This window comes from Ovis aries, chromosome 18 (genome assembly GCF_016772045.2).
Source record: "Ovis aries strain OAR_USU_Benz2616 breed Rambouillet chromosome 18, ARS-UI_Ramb_v3.0, whole genome shotgun sequence".
Lineage (NCBI taxonomy): Eukaryota > Metazoa > Chordata > Mammalia > Artiodactyla > Bovidae > Ovis > Ovis aries.
In genome coordinates this window covers 6900097-6925589 of record NC_056071.1, presented here as the reverse complement: position 1 = coordinate 6925589, position 25493 = coordinate 6900097, and the positions used below count along the sequence as shown (strand labels likewise).

The 25493-nt window shown below is 41.1% G+C and overlaps 1 protein-coding gene across 5 annotated transcripts in view; it reads right to left on the bottom strand.

Annotated features, from left to right (window-relative positions):
* The window catches only part of TTC23 (tetratricopeptide repeat domain 23), a 164998-nt gene that overhangs the window by 75582 nt on the left and 63923 nt on the right, over positions 1 to 25493 (bottom strand). For all 5 annotated transcript variants that reach the window (XM_060401558.1, XM_060401557.1, XM_027957011.2 and 2 more), the window contains 3 exons: positions 17958 to 18081; positions 12675 to 12825; positions 12360 to 12485 (listed from right to left, as the gene is read on the bottom strand). In XM_060401558.1, the coding sequence (XP_060257541.1) occupies positions 12360 to 12485; positions 12675 to 12825; positions 17958 to 18081 (401 nt within the window). The remainder of the gene's footprint in view (positions 1 to 12359; positions 12486 to 12674; positions 12826 to 17957; positions 18082 to 25493) is intronic.

Here is a 25493-nt window from a genome sequence, read left to right as displayed (position 1 = left end):
CACAAATGAAGCCTCAGTAAATTTAAGAAAATTGAATAAGCATCTTTTTTGATGACACTGCAGTTGGAAATCAATTACAGGAAAAAAAAACTGAAAAAACACAAATACATGAAGGCTAAACAACAGGCTACTCAATAACCGAGTGATCACTAAAGAAATCAAAGAGGAAATTAAAAAAAAAAAAGAAACAAATTACAACAAAAACACAATGACCCAAAAACCTATTCAGTTCAGTTCAGTTCAGTCGCTCAGTTGTGTCTGACTCTTTGTAACCCCATGAATCACAGCACGCCAGGCCTCCCCATCCATCACCATCTCCCGGAGTTCACTCAAACTCACGTCCATCGAGTCGGTGATGCCATCCAGCCATCTCATCCTCTGTCGTCCCCTTTTCCTCCTGCCCCCAATCCCTCCCAGCATCAGAGTCTTTTCCAATGAGTCAACTCTTCGCATGAGATGGCCAAAGTACTGGAGTTTCTGGGATGCAGCAAAACAGTTCTAAGAAGGAAGTTAGCAATACAACCTCACCTTAAGAAACAAGAAAAATCTCTAATAAACAATCTAATCTTATACCTAAAGCGACTAGAGAAAGAAGAAAAAGCCCAAAGTTAGTTGGAGGAAAGAAATCATAAAGATCAGAGCAGAAATAAATGAAACAGAAACAAAGAAAACAAAAGTAAAGATTAATGAAACAAAAAGCTGGCTGTTTGAGAAGATCAATGAACTTGATAAAATTTTACCCAGACTCATTAAAAAAAAAGGGAGAGGACTTAAATCAATAAAATTAGAAATAAAAAAGAAGTGACAATGGACACCACAGAAACAGAAAGGATCACAAGAGACTACTACAAGTAAACATACGCCAATAAATGGAAAACCTGGAAAATGGGCCAACTGTTAGAAAAGTACAAGCTTCCAATACTGAACCAAGAAGAAACAGAAAATATGAACAGACCAATCACAAGTAATGAAATTGAAACTATGATTAAATATCTTCCAACAAACAAAAGTTCAGGAACAGATGCCTTCACAGGCAAATTCTATCAAACATTTAGAGAAAAGCTAACACCCATCCTTCTTAAACGCTTTCAAAAAATTGCAGAGGGAGGAACACTCTGAAGCTCATTCTATGAGCCCACCATCCCCTGGCACAAAAACCAGACTAAGATACCACACACAAAAAATTACAGGCCAATATCACCGATAAACATAGATACAAATATCCTCAACAAAACATTAGCGAACAGAATCCAACAACATATTAAAAGGATCATACACCATGATCAAGTGATATTTATCACAGGGATGTGCAAGGATTCTTCAGTGTATGTGAATCAATCAATGTGATACATAATATTAACAAATTGAAGAATAAAAATTATATGATACTCTCAATAGATGCATAAAAAGCTTTTGACAAAATTCAACACCCATTTATGATAAAAACTCTCCAGAAAGTGGGCATAGAGGGAACCTACTTCAACATAATAAAGATCATATATGACAAACCCACAACACACATCATTCTCAATAGTGAAAAACTGAAAGCATTTCCTCTAAGATCAGGAACAAGACAAGGGTTTCCATTCTTATCACTATTATTCAACATAGTTTTAGAAGTCCTAGCCTTGGCAATTGGAGAAGAAAAAGAAATAAAAGTAATGCAAACTGGAAAAGAAAAATAAAACTGTCATTGTTTGTAGATGACATGATACAATACACAGAAAATCCTAAATATGCCACCAGAAAACTAGTAGAGCTAGTCAAAGAATTTAGGGGAGTTCCAGGATACAAATACACAGAAATCTCTTGTATTTCTATACACTAACAACAAAATGTCAAAAAGAAAAATTAAGAAAACAATCCCATTTACCATTGCAACAAAGAAAAAATACCTAGGTATAAACCTACTTAAGGAGATAAATGACCTGCACTCAGAAAACTATAAGATACTGATGAAATAAAGCAAAGATGACACAAACAGAAGGAGAGATATACCATGTCCTCGGATTGAAAGAATCAACGTCATGAAAATGACTATACTACCCAAAGAATCCACAGATTTAGTGAAATCCCTATCAAATTACCAATGGTATTTTTCACAGAATTAGAACAAAAAATTTTACAATTATTTTATAGAAACACAAGAGACCCCCAAATAGTAAAAACAATCTTGAGAAAGAATAACAGAGCTGGAGGAAATCAGGCTCCCTGACTTCAGACTGTACTACAAATCTACAGGCATTTGCAGTATGGTATTGGCACAAAAGCAGAAACACAGATCAATGGGACAGGAGCGAAAGCTTAGATATAAACTCACACACCAATGGTAACCTAATCTATGATACAAGAGGCAAGCATATACAATGGAGAAAAGGCAGGTTCTTCAGTAAGCTGTGCTGGGATAACTGGACAGCTACATGTAAAAGAATGAAATGAGAATATTCCCTAATATCACACAAAAGTAAACTCAAAATGGATTAAAGACCTAAATGTAAGGCTGGACAATTAAACTCTTAGAGAGAAACGTAGAATACTTTTTGACATAAATCACAGCAAGATCTCTTTTGATACACCTTCTAGAGTAATGAAACTAAAAGCAAAAATACACGAGTGGGGCCCAATTAAACTTAAGTTTTTTTAAGTAAAGGAAACCATAAACAAAACAAAAAGACAACCCTCAGAATGGGAGAAAATATTTGCAAATGAAGCAACTGGCAATGAATTAATCTCCAAAGTATAAAAACAACTCATGCAGCTCAATAACAAAAAGACACAAAACAACACAATAAAGAAATGGGCAGAAGAACTCATAGACACTTTTCCATAGAAGACATATGGACGGCTAACAAACACATGAAACGCTCCACATCACTAACTATTAAAGAAACGCAAATGAAAACTATAATAAGTGATTACCTTATACCAGACAGAAAGGCTATCATCAAGACATCTACAAACAATAAATGCTGGGGAGGGTGTGGAGAAAAGGGATGGGAATGTAAGTTAATAGGACCACTATGGAGAACACTACGAAGGTTCCTCAAAAAACTAGACATAGAACCACCATATGACCTAGCAATCTCATTCCTGGGCACAGACCCGGATAAAAACAATTCAAACAGATACATGCACCCCAGTGTTTGTCGCACCATTATTTATAATATCCAGGACATGGAAGCAACCTCAACGTCCATTAACAGAGGAATGGATGAAAAAGATGTGGTACTCATGGACAATGAGAATCACTCAGCCATAAATCAGAATGAAACTCTGTCATTTACAGAGACATGGATGCGCCCAGAGGCTGTCACATGGAGTGAAGTGTTAGGAAGAGAAAAAGGAATATTGTACATTAATGCACATACGTGCAATCCAGAGGAACGGTACATATGAACCTGTCTGTAAAGCAGAAATAGAGAGAGATGGGGAACAATCATATTGACACCGAGTGAGGGGAAAAGGAGGGTGGGATGAATTGGGAGGTCGGGACTGATATATATATATATATACACTGCTGCTGCTGCTAAGTCGCTTCAGCCGTGTCCGACTCTGTGCGACCCCAGAGACGGCAGCCCGCCGGGCCCCCCGGCCCTGGGACTCTCCAGGCACCACTACGTATAAAACAGATAACACATGAGAAACTACTCTACAGCACAGAGAGCTCTACTCGGTGCTCCGCGCGGATCTAATGGGGAGGAAAGCCAAGAGGAGGGGCTGTCTGTATACACCTGGCTGCACAGCAGAAGCTAACACAGCGGTGTAAAGCAACAGACTCCAATTTAGAAAAGTGGTCTGTGCCATGTGGTTGTCTGCTTTCCCAAATTAAAAACTAATCTAAAATCTTCTTCAATCATGAGAATATGGGATGACGAAGAATAACAGGAAAAACCAAGTTATTTCCTTCTTTGTTAAGCATAAAGCATTCCGGATACAGAGCACTGCATGGGAGGATCTGACGGGACAAACATCTCCTCTGGAGAGCTGTGAGGTGTTTCCTGGGAGTGGGAAAGGGAGGAGCAGTTCGGAGAACAGGAGCGTTTGTCAGAGCCTTTATGCCCAAAGGATTAAGTGCAGAGAAAGTGATTCTTTAAAGAACCACACCTACAGAGGTGCGACTAAGACACCGAGGACCTCCAGGTGATGGCACAAACTAAATAACAGAAGCTGAGTAGAAGCAGCAAAGCTAGATTTGGAGGTTACTGACTGGACTCATTTAGTGAGGATGATAGTAAAAGCAAAGGCTATTACTGAAGCATCAAACATTCACAACAAAAGCCCCGGGAATGCTTTACAGGGAAGCATGTAGAACTAAGTAGAACTCCATCATTCTAATGAGGTGAATGGAGAGAGACACAGGCCACACTGTCCTGCTTGCCACTGTTTTCTCCATTACCTCCTACCCCATCTCAGGAAGTACTGGCTAAGGGAGAACACGCCCCCACGTTCTTGCCTCTTTGGAAAACTTGTGTTAGAATCACTTTCCAAATCTTGTGGCTATAATAAATCTAGAGAAATAAAGACAAAGAAAACAAACCCGAGCTTAAAATATATACACATGTATAGGTATACACACATATCTACATACTGAGATATACATATATAATTTTTAGCTTAGGCATTTCATAAGAGCAAAGACAAACAAAACAAAACAACCTTCTCAAGTCATAGAAAAAAGTACAGGAAAGAATATTGCAAGCCAGGGGCAGTCTTGAAGTAGGGTATCTTACTCTGTGATGTAGGTACTACATGCTTTAAAATAAAACCATTTCCAAGATGAAATGGCAGAAAGGCAAAAGCTCAGTTAGATAACAATAAAACAGACACTTTCTTTAGGTTTTTGATGTACTCAGATGCTTTAATGTAGGGGCCATTTTACCACCACAGAATCCCTCTGGGAGGCTGATTGGTCCTATCTCAACAGAAAAGGCGAGGGCGGGACTTGTTCGGGGTCCTCCAGCTGGGAGGGCTGGAAGGACGCTGACGTGAACCCAGGGCCACCTACCTCTAAGGCCATGCTGTCGAATAGACCATGTCACATTCCTTAGAGATACCAGGGAGGTGTCCTGCAGATGCTCTGAGGAGTATCTGCTTATCAGGCACGCTGGAGAGCTAGCTCGGCACAGCAAGCAAGGCCCAGCCAAGTGCTCTCTGGGCAAGCTGCGGAGGACTCCGAACGCGACCAATCACGCAGTCGCAGAGAAATCTAGGGACAGGCCCCGTGTTCCAGAGGGGCAGTCTCAATAGGCCATCACTATCATGCTATGTAGAAAGATTATTTTAAAAGGGGCGTGTGTGTGTGTGTGTGTGTGTGTACACGTGCATGAAAATCGTGTATCCCTCCTTGTTTAAAGACATTATCTGTGTCTGGGGAATCTATCAGTAATTAGGATAGAAAGTAATACTTAACACTGGAAAAACTTTGCTTGCTTTTCCTAGTGACTATCTTGGCCCCATCTGAAAAAACAGCTGTGCACACAGGAACACAAGATTTGGATTCCCTCTCCGAAGCTGAGAAATAGTCACTGAATGAAGCAGTGCGGGGACAGAGAAGGGCAGGTGGAAGGAATGACGCTTCAGGCCAGTCAGGGATGGGAGGCAAGGGGCGTGCGTCACCGCAGCTCTTATCTGTCAGCTCAGGGAGAAAGGAATTGGCCTTGCCTGACGGGCACCATAAAAGGCGAGGCAGGAGGAGGACGAGGATGCACGGAAAGATGCCCTTTTAGGAGAAACACAAATCCCGCGAGAGCTGCCTAAGAAATTATCCTGGTCTTCCACTTCCAAGACAGGGCAAAAGAAAAAGCCCTTGTGGTTGTGAGCATAACTGTAGAAACATCCAAAACCAAAGCCTTGTTACTTTCTAAAGCAGATCGGTTTGGACAGAAGAGTCACACGTCAGTGGAGAAATAAAGTTCACGAAAACCATGCAGTTTAAAGATGTATGTTCCAACGAATATGTCACAGTGAAGAGTAAGGACAAAAAAAAAGCAGTGACGTTTAAAACAACCCCCCTTAAATACAGTAACTTCGGAGGACATCTTGGAACATTGACCTAAATGCGCCTCAGGTATTCAGCGCATACGTGTACAAGGCCTGCCATCTGCTGACAAGGTTTGGTACTGCTAGTTCGGAAAGTATTGAGGCAGCGGATTTTCTCAGAGGATAATTTATTTACTCAATTTTTGTAGCAAGTGCTTAACATTAATTACTAATGACATTAGTCAAGTCTCAACAAATATCAGATCTTGGTCCTCATATCTGTATATTTCCTGTTTTACAATATAAGACAGAACACCTACTTCTGGGCAGGAAGAAATTCTGGACTGGTAGCGCTCCCAGTTACTATTCTCTTTCTCCTGTTAGGGAAATGGAATCATACAGTATGAATTATTTTCAGTCTCACTTATTTCATAAATATCATGTCTGTGGGAGTCAGGCATCATATTAAACATAGGACTAGTCTGATCATTTTCTATGAACAGATCACAATCTTATCTACTCTACTGCTGATGAACATCTGAATTGTTCCTAATTCTCGGCTATTACAAATAGTGCAACTCTGGACGTTCTTGGCTATGTCTTTTGGTGGACATATGTCTGCATTTCTGTTGGGTCTATGTTTGGAAGTGATACTGCTGGGTCATAGAGTATTAAGTATGGACAGAGTAACATGGAAACATATATTACCATATGTAAAATAGATAGCCAATGGGAATTTGCTTTGTGACTCAAGGAACTCAAACCGTGCTTGGTAACAGCCTAGAGGGGTGGGAAGGGGGGTATGGGGTGGGAGGTTCAAGAGGGAGGGGACATATGTATACCTATGGCTGATTCCTGTTGATGTATGGCAGAAACCAACAGAATACTGTAAAGCAATTATCCTTCAATTAAAAATAAATAATTAAAAAAACTTAGTAATAAAGCTAAAATTTTCCAAAGTAGCTACACCAAATATATTCTAAACAACCACATATGAGACAGCACATGAGAGCACTATATATTTGCCAACTCGATGTTACGGGTCTTTTAAAAATTTTAGCAATGTTAGTGGAAATGCAGTAGTATCCTGTGAATTTAATTTTTATTTCCCTGGTGACTAATGAGAGGAATGTCATCTAATACATTTAATAGCTATGTGGGTATCCTTTTTTGTGAAAAGTCTATTGCTGGGAGTTCCCTGGCAGTCCAGTGGTTAGGACTAGGCACTTTCACTGCCGTAGTTCACTATCTGGATGGGGAACTAAGATCCCACAAGCTGCATGGTGCAGCAAAAAAAAAAAAAAAAAAAAAATTTCTTGCCCACCTTTGTATTCAGTTATTTGTCTTTGTTTTATTGACATATAGGAGTTCTGTACAGATTCTAGTTATGAGCCCTTTTTCAGTTATATGCATTACCAATAACATCTTCTTTGTTCTTGTCTGTGGTATGAAATATACACTGATTCAAGTACAGACCAACAGAGCATCAAGCAGAAGGGAAGAGGGACTTCCCTGGTGGCTCAGATGGTAAAGAATCCACCTGCAATGCAGGAGACCTGGGTTCGACCCTTAGGTTGGGAAGAACCCCTGGAGGAGGGCATGGCAACTGACTCCAGTATTCTGGCCTGGAGACTCCCCATGGACAGTGGTGCCTTGTGTGCAGCAGTCCATGGGATTGCAAAGAGTTGGATATGACTGAGCAACTAAGCACACACAGAAGGGAAGAGAAAATTAACATACTTAAGTTCCTTACTTAAGAACTTACTTAAGAATGTTCAAACTACCGCACAATTGCATTCATCTCATACGCTAGCAAACTAATGCTCAAAATTCTCCAAGCTAGGCTTCAACAGTATGTGAACCAAGAACTTCCAGATGTTCAAGCTGGATTTAGAAAAGGCAGAGCAACCAGAGATCAAATTGCCAACATCCATTGGATCACAGAAAAAGCAAGAGAATTCCAGAAAAACATTTACTTCTCCTTCATTGACTACGCTAAAGCCTTTGACTGTGTGGATCACAACAAACTGTGGAAAATTCTTAAAGAGATGGGACTACCAGACCACCTGACCTGCCTCCTGAGAAACCTGTATGCAGATCAAGAAGCAACAGTTAGAACTGGACATAGAACAACAAACTGGATCCAAATTGGGGAAGAAGTACGTCAAGGCTGTATATTGTCACCTGCTTATTTAATTTATATGCAGAGTACATCATGAGAAATGCCTGGCTGGATGAAGCACAAGATGGAATCAAGATTGCCTGGAGAAATATCAATAACCTCAGATACACAGATGACACCACCCTTATGGCAGAAAGCAAAGAGAAACTAAAGAGCCTCTCGATGAAAGTGAAAGAGAAGAGTAAAAAAGCTGGCTTAAAACTCAACATTCAAAAAATGAAGACCATGGCATCTGGTCCCATCACCCACATAAATGGGTCCATACCATTCATGGCAAATAGATGGGGAAACAATGGAAACAGTGACAGACTTTATTTTCTTGGGCTCCAAAATCACTGCAGATGGTGACTGCAGCCATGAAATTAAAAGAAGCTTGTTCCTTGGAAGAAAAACTATGCCCAACCTAGAACGCATATTAAAAAGCAGAAATATTACTTTACTGACAAAGGTTTGTATAGTCAAAGCTATGATTTTTCCAGTAGTCAGGTATGGATGTGAGAGTTGGACTATAAAGAAAGCTGAGGTCCAAACAATTGATGCTTTTTCACTGTGGTGTTGGAGAATACTCTTGAGATTGCCTCGGACTGCAAGGAGATCCAACCAGTCAATCCTAAAGGAAACCAGTCCTGAATATTCATTGGAAGGACTGATGCTAAAGCTGAAGCGCCAATACTTTGGCCAGCTGATGTGATCAGAGCCAACTCATTGGAAAAGACCCTGATGCTGGGAAAGATTGAAGGCAGGAGGAGAAATGGATGACAGAGGATAAGATGGTTGGATGGCATCACCAACTCAATGGACATGAGTTTGAGCAAGCTCTGGGAGTTGGTGATGGACAAGGAAGCCTGGAGTGATGCAGTCCGTGGGGTCACAAAGTTGGACACGACTGAGCAACTGAACTCAACTGAAGTTCCTTATATTATCTAGAAACTATTTAATTGCCGAATTATATTAGAGTGTAATACACCAGGGATACAAGCAAAAAATTCTATGGTAATCACTAGAAGAAAAAAATAACATAATGTATAACTCATCAGTTAATAGGGAAGTGGAATGACAAAAATATTTGACTAAAGACGGCAAGAAAGGAGAAAGAAAGGAACATAAAACTGGTAGGCAAAAGGAAATTTAAAAACTCAAATATATCAATAATTAAAAAATATGAAGACTGAAATTTAAGAGATAGAAAAAGATAATATAGGAAAATTGATACCAAGAAAGCTGGAGTATCAATTTTAATATCAGCCAAAATAGATAGGGAACAAAGGAGAGCAATATATACTGACAAATAAAATAACAGGTTAAGAAGATAGGCTGTTTAACTCTCCTCCCACCCAACAGAATATATTAGAGTATATAAAACAATGACTGGCAGAACCATGGGGAGCTATAGATGGATCAATAATTATTGTTCAAAATTTAAGCACACTTACCTTGAGAACTAATGTATCAAATTGGCAAAAGATTAAAAAAAATATATAAATTTGAGTAACAGAATTAATAAAGTTTCCATAACATGGAGTTATTAGAACCTTAAGCACAGTGAGTAAAGGATACAACTTCCCTTTGTAGCACACTTGGAACATTCACAAAAATTGATTATGGACTAGGTCACAGAGAAGCTTCAGTAAATTTCAAAGAGTTCACCCTACACAAATACGTTTCTGCCCACAATGCAGTAAAATTACAAATCGATAACATCAGAATATTTTTGGAAAAATACCCATATATCTGCAAACTAGAACACACATCACTTGAATAATCCTTGGATTAAAGACTAATTATAGAGTAAGTTATGAACTTACTAAGACTTAATGTGAGAGACAGTGCTCCATGTTAAAACATGTGGCATGGGTTAAAGTAAGACTCACAGAGACATTTTGGAGAATATCTTTGATATTTTGGTGGGAAAGACTTTCTAAATAAACCTCCAAAGCATAAATCATAAGGTTAAAAATTAATGGATTTGACTCTAGAAAACTCAGGTTTCACATCATAAAGAACATCATAGACAAAACTGATAAATGAGCAATAGATAAAAGAAAATGTTTGTAGTATTACTAGTCTATAATATACAAGAAAATCTCAGTTATCAATAAAAAAGTACATGAAGTCCCAAAAGAAAAACCAGAAAGAATGCTAACAGGCTGTTCATAGGAGAGCAACCCAAATGGCTAAACTGTACATGAAGAGGTACTCAAACTCACTAATAAGAAATATGTAAGTAGAATTAACAAGTGCTGGTAAAGAATCTACATACAATGTGGGAGACCTGGGTTCAATTTCTGGGTTGTAAAGATCCCCTAAAGAAGGGAAAGGCTACCCACTACAGTATTCCGGCCTGGAGAGTTTCATGGACTGTATAGTCCATGGGGTTGCAAAGAGTTGGACTTGACTGAGGGACTTTCACTTTTCACTTTTATATGCATCACGGTGACAAAGGTTAGAAAGACCAGCTATGCCAAGGACTGTCGGGGATGTGAGAAAACCGGAATCCGTGTGCCCCCTAAGTGGGAGTGCAGATGGGTGTAGCAACTGGCTAGTGTGGTGACCTTGAAGTATGAGTGTACCCTGTGACCAAGTAATCCTATCCCTGGAGCACAAGCCTCAGGAAAAGTCTCCCTGAGACCCCTAAGTGGAGCTGCGCAGGGACATTCATGGCAGCACCGCCGCGGGAGCTGGGGATGAGCCGAATACCACTGCTAGCAGGATGGGCACGCACAGGAGGGCAGATGCACTCCACGGAGCACAACAGAGCGGGCAGCGGCACCGCGCAGGCAACAGCTGGATGAAAGCCACGTGGACAAAAGCGAGAAAGGGAGGGAGACACACGTGGCAAATTCATACAGACCTAAAATGTACAAATGCAGAAAGCAATACTATTTATTATTCAGAGATACAAATGTAAAGACATGGGTCATCGTTTAAAAAGGTGTTTATGAGGGACTTCCCTGGTGGTACAGTAGTTAATATGCCACCTTCCAAAGCAGGGGGTGAGGGTTCGATCCCTGGTAGAGGACCTAAAACCCCACATGCCTTGAGATTAAAAAAAAAACTAAAACATAAAACAGAAAGCAATATTGTAACAAATTCAATAAAAACTTAAAAAATGGGCCACATCAAAAAAATGTTAAAAAAAAAAAAGGTATCTAAGATACGTACAAGACAGAATGAGAATAAGGATCAGAGATGGAAGGAAAAAACTCAGCTTAAAAAAGGATACCAAAAGTTTGCATGGACTGATGAATTCTCTGTATTTATATCCAAAAACATTCCCAAATAAATTAACAACAGTAGACTTATGATCACAAAAATGTCTTTAAAAGCATGAATCAAACTTAGTCCTTCCCAGCTTCCATTCATATGGAGGCAGTAGGTGTGCTCCTTGGGGGCCCTTTCCTTCTTAAAAATGAGTCCACTGGGTCCCTGAGGTCTCTTGGGAATCAAGCAGTCTGATTACTAAGTTAGTGAATTCTTCCAGCTTGGGTTGAGGCTCGCCACGTACGTCTGCTGGGGATTCTGTGCTTCCTCTAGAACAGACCTTTCTCTGCCCTCTTCTTTTCACAAACACACCCTTTCAGTGTGCAAATCCTGTCACGCCACTGCTCTAAGGATTGGCTTGGGGTTGGCCTTTGGAGAGGGATAGATGAGCTGCCCACCCAAGGCTCCTTCCCCAGGCTCCAAGCATTTTCTCTCTTCCACCGGGGTTTACTTGGTGAGTGTAGGGTGGGGTTAGGGAGAATGGGGAACAATCTTCTCATTCTCATGGATTCAGATGTCTCTAAGATCTTTCCTCTTTGAGGCCCTAATCATAAAATCAACCTACTGAAACAGTTTAGATTAGAATGGTTGGGGAGGAAAGGAAAACGGGGCTGGGGGAAGGGAAGGAACAGGAGTGTGAAAGAGGGGCAGGGAGAGCAGGCAAGAAAGAGAAAACCAAGAGGATGACACCAGGACTCTAGGAGCCAGGGCGGGTGTGGGGACACCACACACCTAGTGATGAGCACCACTTTGATTTGTATAAGCCTTGGCTCTGGCTGCTCTGACACGACTGTGGTCCCTCTTTTTACTGCTGGAAAATGGCTGTGGAGAAGCCACAGCAATGTCATGGAGCTGCTCCTCCTGTTTCAAGACAGAATCTTCTGGCAAAGAACCTCCAGCAATCACATATACGGAAGGTCCTAAACTGGAAACTTACTGTGCAAATGACAATTTGATCCGCGCTTGAATTTCCATCCATTCTTCTTTTATAATCTTTCCACATTGGAGCATCTCCTTTGAAAGTATCTCCGCCTTTGTCAAATTCTTTGATGCTTCCTTGAACCTGAGTTGTGTTCAGAAAACTTTATATCTGGTGCTGCATTCTGGGGCCCCAGCTCCTGGACATCCTTGGCTCTCATATTGCCCATCACCCTTCCTGAGCCACCTGTCAACTTTTGATTTGGCCTTTAACATTAAATACAAGCATTATGAATGGTATTTCTACCTGTAAAGATTAGAGGCAAAAGGATACTTTTGAAGGGACAGTAAGGCTTGCCCCAAGGTATGGAACAGCTCAACCGAACACTTGAAAACATCTGTATTGTCATTGTATGGAGGCACAATGGAGCTGGTGAGGATTTCTTTGGCTTTTTCTGCATGTTGTTTTGCTTGTAGTGACATTCCTGTGGACATAAAAAAAAAAAAAAGGAAGAAGAAGAAGAAAGGAAGTCTCAGTTTCTCTTTCACTTCAGTTGGACAGGAATATAGTTGATTCTGGCCAGGGAGTCTAATGCGGTGACTTCACATGTCTGCAAGTGGCACATGGAGATGCCAGGGCAGTGTGAAATACCATCATCACCGGAAGAAACAATCGCTGGAAGTACTCAAGATAAAAATTTTTCCTCCAAATGTTCTCTCTGGAAATCAACAGAATAAGCAGAAACTGAACAGCTCTGAAATTTCACCAATATCAGATATAAAATGTTATAAATAATTATAAAAAATAAAAGGAATTTATAAAGACTGCAGCATTCTGGGAAAGAAATAAAAATTTCATAAATTTTACTCCTGGCTTTGTGATACCAGTCTTAATGGAATACTAAAAATTCTGAATCTTCTGCTCACCCATCCATAATCATAACTTTAAAGTTGCTTTAACATAATATAAATATGATGATATCTACCAAGACTGACAAATAATTCCAATGAGATAAGGGGCTAATGTGCTACAATCTCTTATTTCTATGTGGTAAACACCTGGAGTTTAAAAACCAGTTACTACCAAGAACTAATTCCCAGTGGTTCTAGTGTTCTTCCACTGGAATATTCATTTGTGGAAAAGGTGATATTAGGGTTATCAGGACTTTTTGCTTTCCCATACTCTCACTTTCTTCCCTACAACAACACAACCCTCCACTTATATCCCAATACTCCTGGTCTTACATTATTCATTACATGGAATTGTATCTCCAATGTCTAAAAAAATAAATAAAGCTGTCAAAATGTGAAGTTCATTCTGTTCCTCTGTCTATAAAACAGAATAGATTTTCTGATGGAGAAAATCCAGGGCATGCATTTGCTGATTCAATCAGGGAACTCAAACAGGGGCTCGGTGACAGGCTGAAGGGTGTGATGGGGAGGAAGATGGGAGGGAGGGGACATGGGTGTACCTATGGCTGATTCTTGTTGATGTATCACAGAAAAATACAAAATTCTGCAAAGCAATTATCCTTCAATTAAAAAATTTTAAGAAACAACAAGAAGAAATAAATAAATAAAGGCAAAAGGAAAAAAATCCAGGGTATGCTATTTTTGTAGGAGCACTTACAGAATTTTGTCTTTTTTTTTTAAAGCACATAATCAACCTACCAGGAATTTATTAGTGCCAATAACATATGCAATATTATACAAGACATGATCAGTTCAGTTCAGTCGCTCAATTGTGTCTGACTCTTTGTGACCCATGGACTGCAGCATGCCAGGCTTCCCTGTCCATCACCAACTCCTGGAGCTTACTCAAACTCATGTCCATCGAGTTGGCAATGCCATCCAACCATCTCATTCTCTGTCATCACTTTTCCTCCTGCTTTCAATCTTTCCCAGCATCAGGGTCTTTTCCAATGAGTCAGTTCTTTGCATGAGGTGGCCAAAGTATTGGAGTTTCAGCTTCAGCATCAGTCCTTCCAATGAACACCCAGGACTGATCTTCTTTAGGATGGACTGGTTGGATTTCCTTGCAGTTCAAGGGACTCTCAAGAGTCTTCTCCAACACCACAGTTCAAAAGCATCCATTCTTCAGCATTCAGCTTTCTTTATGATCTAACTCTCACATCCATACGTGACTATTGGAAAAACCATAGCTTTGACTAGAGACACCTTTGTCAGCAAAGTAGTGTCTCTGCTTTCTAATATGCTGTCTAGGTTGGTCATAGCTTTTCTTCCAAAGAGCAAGTGTCTTTTAATTTTGTGGCTGCAGTGACCATCTGCAGTGATTTTGGAGCCCCAAAATATAAAGTCTGACACTGTTTCCATTGTTTCCCCATCTATTTGCCATGAAGTGATGGGACCGGATGCCATGATCTTTGTTTTCTGAATGTTGAGTTTTAAACCAACTTTTTCACTCTCCTCTTTTCACTTTCATCAAGAGGCTCTTTAGTTTTTCTTCACTTTCTTCCATGAGGGTGGTGTCATCTGTGTATCTAAAGTTATTGATATTTCTCCTGGCAATCTTGTTTCCAGCTTGTGCTTCATCCAGCCCAGCGTTCCTCATGATGTACTTTGCATATAAGTTAAATAAGCAGGTGACAATACACAGCCTTGATGTACTCCTTTCCCGATTTGGAACCAGTCTGTTGTTCCATTTCCAGTTCTAACTGTTGCTTCCTGACCTGCACAGATTTCTCAAGAGGCAGGTCAGGTGGTCTGTATTCCCATCTCTTTCAGAATTTCCCACAGTTTTTTGTGATCCACACAGTCAAAGGCTTTGGCATAGTCAATAAAGCAGAAATAGATGTTTTTCTGGAACTCTCTTGCTTTTCCATGATCCAACAGATGCTGGCAATTTGATCTCCAGTTCCTCTGCCTTCTCTAATTCCAGCTTGAACATCTGGAAGTTCATGGTTCACAGACTCTTGAAGCCTCACTTGGAGAATTTTTAGTATTACTTTGCTAGTGTGTGGGATGAGTGCAATTGTGCAGTAGTTTGAACATTCCTTGGCATTGCCTTTCTTTGGGATTGGAATGAAAACTGACCTTTTCCAGTCCTGCACCCACTGCTGAGTTTTCCAAATTTCCTGGCATTTTGGGTGCAGCACTTAACAGCGTCATCTTTTAGGATTTGAAATAGCTCAACTGGAATTCCATCACCTCCACTAGCTCTGTTCGTAGTGATGCTTCCTGAGGCCCACTTGACTTTGTATTCCAGAATGTCTGGCTCCAGGTGAGTGATCCCACCATTGTGGTTATCTGGGTCATGAAGATCTTTTTGGATAGTTCTGTGTTTCTTGCCACCTCTTCTTCACATTTTCTGCTTCTGTTAGGTTCATACCATTTCTGTCCTATATTGTGCTCATCTTTGCATGAAATAGTCCCTTGGTATCTCTAGTTTTCTTGAAGAGATCTCTAGTCTTTCCTATTCTATTGTTTTCTTCTATTTCTTTGCATTGATCACTGAGGAATGCTTTCTTATCTCTCCTTGTTATTCTTTTGGAACTCTGCATTCAAATGGGGTTACAGTTCCTTTTCTCTTTTGCTTTTAGCTTCTCTTCTTTTCTCAGCTATTTGTAAGGCCTCCTCAGACAATCATTTGTCTATTTCTTCAAGGAACTTGAACTCAACCCACTGGAGGCAGCATGGGTTGCGGTTCAAGAATGCTAGCTCTGAAATCACACTGCTCAGAAAGGATTTCCTGTTCCATCACTTACCCAGAAATTTTGGCCTTATCTTTCTGGACTGTAGACAGAGATAATAACATTACCCGCCTCATCGCACAGTAGTGAAGTGTGTATGTGTGTGTGTGTGTGTGTGTGTGTGTGTGTCTGTCTGTCTGTCTGTCTGTCTGTCTGTCTGTCTGTCTATGTGTTAACTCACTTCAATCGTGTCTGACTCTTTGCGACCCCATGAACTATAGCCCATCAGGCTCCTCTGTCCGTGGGATTCTAAGCAAGAATACTGGAGTGGATTGCCATGCCCTCCTCCAGGGGATCTTCTGGATCCAGAGATTGAACCTACACCTTTTAAGTCTCCTGCAATGGCATGCAGGTTCTTTATCATTAGCGCCACCTGGTGATGACTAAAGGAAATTATATGTGGAAAATAGCATGGTGCCTGGCCTCAGTAATTAGTAGATAACTGCTTTTATTTTAATTTGAGTAAAAAAAAAGTCCATAATGCAGAAGGGTAGCAGACTGTGGTGGGAAAGCATCATTTAAAATCCCAGATGCCAGGACCTTGGCCCTGGCAACCAAAATCCTAGATCTGAGTCTTGGATCAGCTATTTACCATCTGACCTGGGGCAGCTTGTTTCACATCAAACTAGTTGTTTCCTCTGGATCTAGAAAATAGGGGGTAGAGGGGTGTGGTTTGAACTAGATGATCTCCAGGTCCCCTCTGATCTAACAGGAAGGACCAGTCTACAGTCAGGTTCGGTTAAATTTATTGGGTGGCAGTTGTATGCATAGCATTGTGGTGTGTTTCACTTCACTTCATTTATTTACTCACTGGGCCAATCAGTGATGCTGGGAAGGCAGCAGCATCATTATCAATATCATCTCTTTTCAGCTGAAGGGACAGAGACGTGCTCTTGTGCGTCTTGTCCACGGCTGCCAGTCGGTGTTTTTGCCTTCTCTGCATCTCTTCTCCTGTGCCCTGTTTCCTTTTGAGAATGCCCCTACACACTCAGTCCACATGATTTAGCCAAGGCCAGCCTCTCCCCCAGGATCCGATGGAAGTAAAGTCAGGTCTTGCCAATCAGACCATGTGTGTATGCTCAGTTGCTAGGTCATGTCTGACTTTCGGCAAGCCCATGGACTGTAGCCTGTCAGGCTCCTCTGCCCACAGGATTCTCCAGGCAAGAATACTGGGGTGGGGGTTGCCATTTCCTCAGACTAGTTCCTGTCTTTGGCATACAACCCAAGTCATCCCAATAGGAATCCCCAAACTGTGAGATTTTGGTAAAGATACATTCTTTTTTATCCTGGGAATGCTGAGGAGGGAAACCTGAAGCTGCTGGCAACCTTGCTGACCCCATGTGGGCAAAGTTGGGCCAAGAATGGAGCCAATACAGAGGAAAGCGGAGTCACATGCTGGAGAAAGAGAGGAATGGAGATCCGATCATGTTGTTTGAAAACGCGGATCTGGCTAAGTCTACAGTAAGACTTACCCTTGATTTTTAAGGTGTATGAATCAATAAGTTACCTTTTGTTTACTGCCAGCTTGATTTAGCCTTTTATTTTGGGGGGAGGGGTTTGGTCTCACAGGCAAGAGATTTTCCATCAATACATATATGAATGGATTCTATTTTAGGCTCCGACTCTAGACCCTAGGCCATTTCTACAATGCCTTCAAAGCTAACAAATCCATTTTCTCCTAAGAACTGTTTTTAAGATCATAAAGAATAAAGTTCTGCAGGGCTAAAATCTTCCTTCTCTTTTTTGCATATTATATTAGAAAATCATATTGGCTGTGAAAGGAAATGGCTTCTCAATGTGTGGAGAGGAGAACATCCAAGAACACCTGACCCTCCTAAAGTTAAGCCAAGTCTGGGGAAAAAGCAGAAACAAACCAGCTGATCCTCTGCAGCTTGAGGCAGACTCACCTTTCAGCTGGAGATAACCCTTAGCCAGGTTAACGTGCGCCTCGGCCAGCTTCCAGTGGGCATCACCATAGCAGATCCTTGTCAGAGCCATGCAGTGCACAAGCTCGTGGAGAGCCTTTTTGTACTGAAGGAAGGAAAAACAGGCCCACTAGTTAGACAATAAGGTACAAAATCAATGCATACTTTTATCCATTCAATATACATTTATAGAGTAATGATTATGGGCCAGGCATGGTTTTAAATATGTATGATACATCAGAGAACAAAAAAAGATCTGATTTGGGTGGCAGAGTATTTATCTGGTTGGGTGAAATAGACAATATACATAAAAAACAGTAAAATTTATAGTACATTTAAGTTTATAGTAAATAGAGGTAAATGTTATGGAATAAAGAAGCTGCACATAAATGACCAGCTCCCACATATTCAGACACAAGTGGGCCAGTGGTGGTAGTTTTCAAATAACACCCTCTAGCTCTCGATTCAAACATCTTCTTTAGTAGCTGGGATATTAGCACAGCCAATGAGGTCAGCAGGACTTTGCAAACAGATTTTGTTAAAGGAGTAAGAAGCACATTTTCATCCAGTGCCAGGACAAAGAGAACAGTGAAAGGTGTGGATTCTAGCTCCAGGTTAGCTTAGAGCAGCCATATTCTCAAAGCAAGGCTGGTGGTTTTAAAATACAGCTCCGAAATTCTTTGACACTCTTTTCATCCAGACACGGTGGTCTATGTCCCTTTCCTTTGAATCTGAGTTTATGACTGCTTGGTTAAACTAACGTGGAGGCAGTGAGGCAGTACCACTTTTCGGCCTTAAACGACCGGCAGCTTCTACTCTCTGTCTCCCCTTAGGTACTCACTCCTGGAACTTGCTATGAGCTGAAAGGTGTCTCCCACCCCCAGATTCATTTGTTGGAGTCCTAAATACTTCAGAATATAACCGCATTTGGAGAGATGAACTTTGAAGAGATGAAGAAGTTAAAATGAGGCCGTCACAATGGGGGCCTCATCTAATATACTGGTGTCCTTATAAGAATAGAAGGAGACACGAGAAATGGGCACACACAGAGAAATACCTTGTGAGGACACAGAAGGAAGGAATCAGCAAGGCATGGAGAGAGGGTGCTGAATAAAACCAACCCTTTCGACACCTTGACCTTAGACTTCTAGGCTCCAGAACTGTGAGAAAATAAACTTTCTTGGTTGAAGCCACCCAGCCTGTGGTATTTTGTCACGGCAGCCCCAGAAGACTAGTAGCTTAACCATGATTTCGTGAGGAAGCCTAAGTGGCTCCACAGAGAGGCCTCCACGGAAATGAGCTGACGACAGCATCAGTCAGTCAGCTGCAGAACTCTGCCACCCTGGCAGCGGATGCTCCACACCTGCCGAGCCCAGCTGATGCTGTGTGGAGTAGAGCTGACCAGACCCCACTGAGCTCTGCACAAACTGTAGGTTCATGAACAAAATTATCGACTGTTTTTGTTTTACACCACTAAGTCTTGGTCTAAGATTGCCTACCCAGCTGGCACTAGTGGTAAGGAACCCGCCTGCCAATGTAGGAGACATGACAGATGAGGGTTCAGTCCCTGGGTTGGGAAGATCCCCTGGAGGAGGGCATGGCAACCCACTCCAGTATTCTTGCCTGGACAATCCCATGGACAGAGGAGCGTGGTGGGCTACAGTCCGTAGGGTTGCAAGGAATCCAACATGACTGAAGTGACTTCACACACACACACACACACACACACACACACACACACACACACACACATATCTTGGGATGTGATATAGCAATAGATAGCTGGAATAGCAAAAGAGGAGGTAGAAGGTACACAGCCTAAGGAGCAAAGCAGAGGAAGAATGGTAAGAATAAGGACAGAGTTGTGTAGAAAACCCAGGAGAAGACCCAGGATACTCAACCCTCCCGGTCAATGCCTAAGCTCAGAGGACTTGCACTTCCACACAGTTTCCATGTGGGTTAGAAACACTTTCGCTTTGAAACATTCCCTTGAAAACAGTACATAGCCAGACACTTGACCCTAAGACAGCTGCTTTTCTGACTTAGCAAGAGAATCTGAGGGCACACTGTGCTCACTCCATAGTGATAAAGGAATATGGAATTGTTTTTTCCTATAAGTAGTATAGTAAAAGTAACATTGTTCTTACTACAAAAATAATATATGATCATTATCAAAATGTTGCTGTTGTTTAGTCACTAACCTGTGTCCGATTCTTTCAAGACCCCATGGACTGTAGCCAACCAGGCTCTTCTGTCCACGGGATTTCCCAGGCAAGAATACTAGAGTGGGTTGCCATTTCCTTCTCCAGGGAATCATCCTGACCCAGAGATCAAACTTGCATCTCCTGCATTAGCAGGCAGATTCTTTACCACCGAGTCAACAGGGAAGACCCATTATCAAAACACAAGTGAGCAAACAAAAGAAGGAAAAAAGAAATATCACCTGCCACTGTACCTCTTCAAGATAAGTAGGTAGCTAAATCTCTTTCTAGTCTTCATTCTTGTGAATCTATATAGCTTTTTATTTTAAAAAATTGGCTTATCAGCTACATATCTGTTTGCAACTTGTTTTCACAATTTGTGAACATTTCTCCATATCATCTTCTCTGATGATAATTTTTAATTCTAGTATATTACTGTATGGATATATAAGTGAGTTATTTAACCCACAAATATTTGAGCACTTAGGTTGTTTTCAAAATTTTTTCTCTTTGAACATCCTGTGTGGATAGCTTTGCTCATATCTGTAAGTATTTTCTTAGAATGAATTCCTGGGAACATGACAATTGGGTAAAGGATATGCAAAGCCCTGAGGCTTTGTTGGAGTTTGCTAGACAGCTTCCATGAGAAGCTGCTCCCATCCCGCATCTCGCTTCCAGCGTGGCATGTGAGCATGAAATGCCCCTTACACAGTGCCCAGCACTAGTTGGGGGTTAACGTGCCAATTTGTCAGTTAACTACTTCTCCTTGTTTTAGTTTTCAGTTTTTTCCTGCAAAGCTAGTAAGGCTGAACATCTTCTTGTGTTTATTGGTTTCATGTGTATGTATTTCTTCTTTTGGGAAACATCTTTTTCTTGCCTCTAACAGCCAGGAAATTTAGGGAATGGCTTCCTCGGACACAGAGCAAATGAACACAGTGTATGAAAAAGAAATAAATTATAAAAACCTTGAGAAGTCTAGATAGACAGTTTGCCAAAAAGAGAGGGGGACCTGATCTGATGGTGAATCTATCCCAACCACAAGATTCCAAGGAAGGGCTATATGCAGCTGAGAGTCTGCCTCTCAGATCACACCCTGGGTCCTCACTACCTGCATCAAGGACCAGGGCACAGAAAGAGTGGCCTGTCCTCTCTCTGCCTTTTTATCTGCTAGAATGTGTAGTCCAGATATCCTTTTTTGATTTTTCAAACTTCACCCTACCAGCTCCAGTGGCTTTAGCCAACAGGCCTGGGTAAGAGGTAGAAGAGAAGTATGTGTAGGCAGACAATCTCAGAACTGGGATGAGCCTCGGAAATAATCTAGTTGATTTCCTCAATTTAAAGAAGAAATGTAAGACCAGAGAGGCAAAATGATTTACCACCGAGTAGCCGAATCAGAACTCACAGTCAAGCTCCCTGATGCAAAGTCCAGAGCTCTTCCTACAACATCATTCTTAATATTAAAACACGTGACTCTGAGGATCAGTTTGGCCATAAATGGCCTAAAGGGCATTTCATACACAGCTCTAAATACTATTCTAAATCTAGGATGATAGTATTTATCTAAATACTATTCTCTACTAGGATGAAATAGCATTCCCTGAAACCACAGCTGGAACAGGGAAAGTACAAGATGAAACCAAAAAATCTTGTTGTGCCTGAAATCAAGGAAAGAATTGTAGGGATGTATCAAGAACTCAGAAGCCAAATTGAAGGGGCTCCCACAGCAAATATACAATAATTTAAGTTTTGATGATGATAATGGATTGTAACACATTGAAAAATAGGATTTCTTGAACCCATATTGATATAAATAAATGAACAATGATGTGTGAAGAAGGGAAAGCTCTTCCTCATAAGAAGAATGGCAATAAACAAATATTGAAAGCATGGCAAAGTCAGAGAATCACCATTTGACAAACATAGCAATAACTGATTCAGGTGAGAATCATCAATGCATGTTAAAAGTAAGGGGTGAAGTTTTCATGAGGAATAGGATACATTCATAGTGTTAATGATTCTCCCCACAGAACACTGAGTAATTACAAATGGAAGAATAATAATTCTACAGTGAAGAAACCTTCCAGATAGCACCTTAACCAAGAGATCAAATTTAGCATCATAGTAACGAGACAAACAGACATCATATGCCTCTGAATAAGATGCACCAGAAAGGGTGCACCTTTTTCAGGTCTGTGGGATTTCTGCCCCAAATGCATAATCTGATTTTAATCATCAAGAAAACACATGACAAATTCAAATTGGGGCATATTCTACAAAACAGTTGGAGCATACATTTGTGGTACCTGCCAAATTCTTTTGTTAAAGCCCTAACCCCCAAAGGGGCATGTGGAGATAAGGCCTCTAAAGATGTAACTAAGGTGAAATGAGGTCATAAAGGTGGGGCCCTAATCCAATAGGATTAGCGTTGAGAAGTCACACTTTTCTCTCCTCCTTCCCCTACCCTCTATGCACAAAGGGGAGGCCATGTGAGGACACAGCTTGAAGGTGGTGGTCTACAGCCCATGGGGTGAGTTCTCACCAAACAGCAGCTCTGCTGGCTCCTTGATCTTGGACTTTCAGTTTCCAGGATTGTGAGGAGTAAATTTCTGTTGTTTAGGCTACCCAATATGTAGTATTCTATTTTAGCAGCCCAAGCAGACTAATTCAGTACTTTCCACAAATATAAAAATTGTGGAAGACATAGACAGGCTAAGGAACTGATCTGACAGATTTGGTGGTGTTTTGTGCTCGTGCTAAGCCATGTCTGATTCTTTGCAGCCTGCCAGGCTACTCTATGGAATTCTCCAGGCAGGAATACTGGAGTGGGTTCCCATTTCCTGCTCCAGGGGATCTTCCTGACCCAGGGATTAAACCCACCTTTCTTGCATTGGCACGTGGATTATTTACCACTGAGCCACCTAGGAAGTGCTTTTCTAATAGATTAAAGAATACTAAAGAGACCTTGTGGCTCAGCTGGTAAAGAATCCGCCTGTAATGCGGGAGACCTGTGTTTGATCCCTGGGTTGGGAAGACCCCCTAGAGAATTCAGGAATGGGTACCCACTCCAGTACTCTGGCCTGGAGAATTCCATGGACTGTATAGCCCATGGGGTTGCAGAGTCAGACATGACTAAGTGATTTTCACTCACTCAAACTCACTCACTCAAAGAGACATAATAATTCAAGTCAGCATGATTTCATGGACTAAAACACGACTCTGTCTGATATGTTTCCTGTAAAAGATACTACTAAGATAATTGGAGGAATACGAATAAGGTTTATAGATTAGATATTAATATGTACCAATATTAATTTTCTAAGGATTAAAGATTTACTAAGCACGGCCCCACCCATCAGAACAAGACCCAGTTTCCCCCTCAGTCGGTCTCTCCAATCAGAAAGCATCCATAAGCCTCTTATCCTCATCCATCAGAGGGCAGACAAAATGAAAACAACAATCACAGAGAACTAACCAAGCTGATCATATGGACCACAGCCTCATCTAACTCAGTGAAACTTTGGAGCTGTGTAGGGCCACCCAAGATGGACAGGTCATGGTGGAGAGTTCTGACAAAACATGGTCCACCAGAGAAGGGAATGGCAAACCCCTTCAATACTTTTGCCTTGAGAACCCCATGAACAGTATGAAAAGGCAAAAAGATAGGACACTGAAGATGAACTCCCCAGGTCGGTAGGTGCCCAATATGCTACTGGGGATCAGCGGAGAAATAATTCCAGAAAGAATGAAGAGATGGAGCCAGAGCAAAAACAACACCCAGTTGTGGATATGACTGGTGATTGAAGGAAAGTCTGATGCTATAAAGAACAGTACTGTATAGGAACCTGGAATCTTAGGTCCAATGTTAGGTCCATTTAGGGTAAATTGAAAGTGGTCAAACAGGAGATGGCAAGAGTGAACATGGATATTTTAGGAATCAGTGAACTAAAATGGACTGGAATGGGTGAATTTAACTCAGATGACGATTATATATACAACCGTGGGCAAGAGTCCCTTAAAAGAAATGGAGTAGCCCTCACAGTCAACAAAAGAGTGAGAAATGCAGCACTTGGATGCAATCATAAAAATGACAGAATGATCTCTGTTCGTTTCCAAGGCAAACCATTCAATATCACAGTAATCCAAGTCTATGCCCCAACCAGTAACGCTGAAGAAGCTGAAGTTGAATGGCTCTATGAAGACCTACAAGACCCTTTAGAACTAACACCCAAAAAGATGTCCTTTTCATTATAGGGGATTGAAATGCAAAAGTAGGAAGTTAAGAGAGACCTGGAGTAACAGGCAAATTTGGCCTTGGAGTACAAAATGAAGCAGAGCAAAGGCTAGCAAGAGTTTTGCCAAGAGAACGCACTGGTCATAGCAAACACCCTCTTCCAACAACACAAGAGAAGACTCTACACATAGACATCACCAGATGGTCAACACTGAAATCAGATTGATTATATTCTTTGCAGCCAAAGATGGAGAAACTCTATACAGTCAGCAAAAACAAGACCAGGAGCTGACTGTGGCTTAGATCATGAACTCCTTATTGCAAAATTCACACTTAAATTGAAGAAAGTAGGGAAAACCACTAGGCCATATAATCCAAATCAAATTCCTTACGATTATACAGTGGAAGTGACAAACAGATTCAAGGGATTAGATCTGACAGGCAGAGTGCCTGAAGAACTACAGATGGAGGTTCATGACATTGTATAGGAGGCAGTGATCAAGACCATCCCCAAGAAAAAGAAATGCAAAAAGGAAAAATGGTTGTCTGAGGAGGCCTTACAAATAGCTGAGAAAAGAAGATAAGCAAAAGGCAAAGGAGAAAAGGAAAGATACACCCATTTGAATGCAGGGTTACAAAGAATAGCAAGGAGAGATAAGAAAGCCTTACTCAGTAATCAGTGCAAAGAAATAGAAGAAAATAATAGAATGTGAAAGACTACAGATCTCTTCAAGAAAATTAGAGATACCAAGGGAACATTTCATGCAAAGATGAGCACAATAAAGGACAGAAATGGTATGGACCTAAAAGAAGTGAAGATGTGAAGAAGAGGTGGCAAGAATACACAAAAGAACTGTACAAAAAAGATCTTCACAACCCTGATAAACACAATGGTGTGACCACTCAAGTAGAGCCAGACATCCTGGCATGTGAAGTCAAGTGGGCCTCAGGAAGCATCACTATGAACAAAGCTAGAGGAGGTGATGGAATTCCAGTTGAGCTATTTCAAATCCTAAAAGATGATGCTGTTAAGTGCTGCACCCAAAATGCCAGCAAATTTGGAAAACTCGGCAGTGGCTAAGGGAC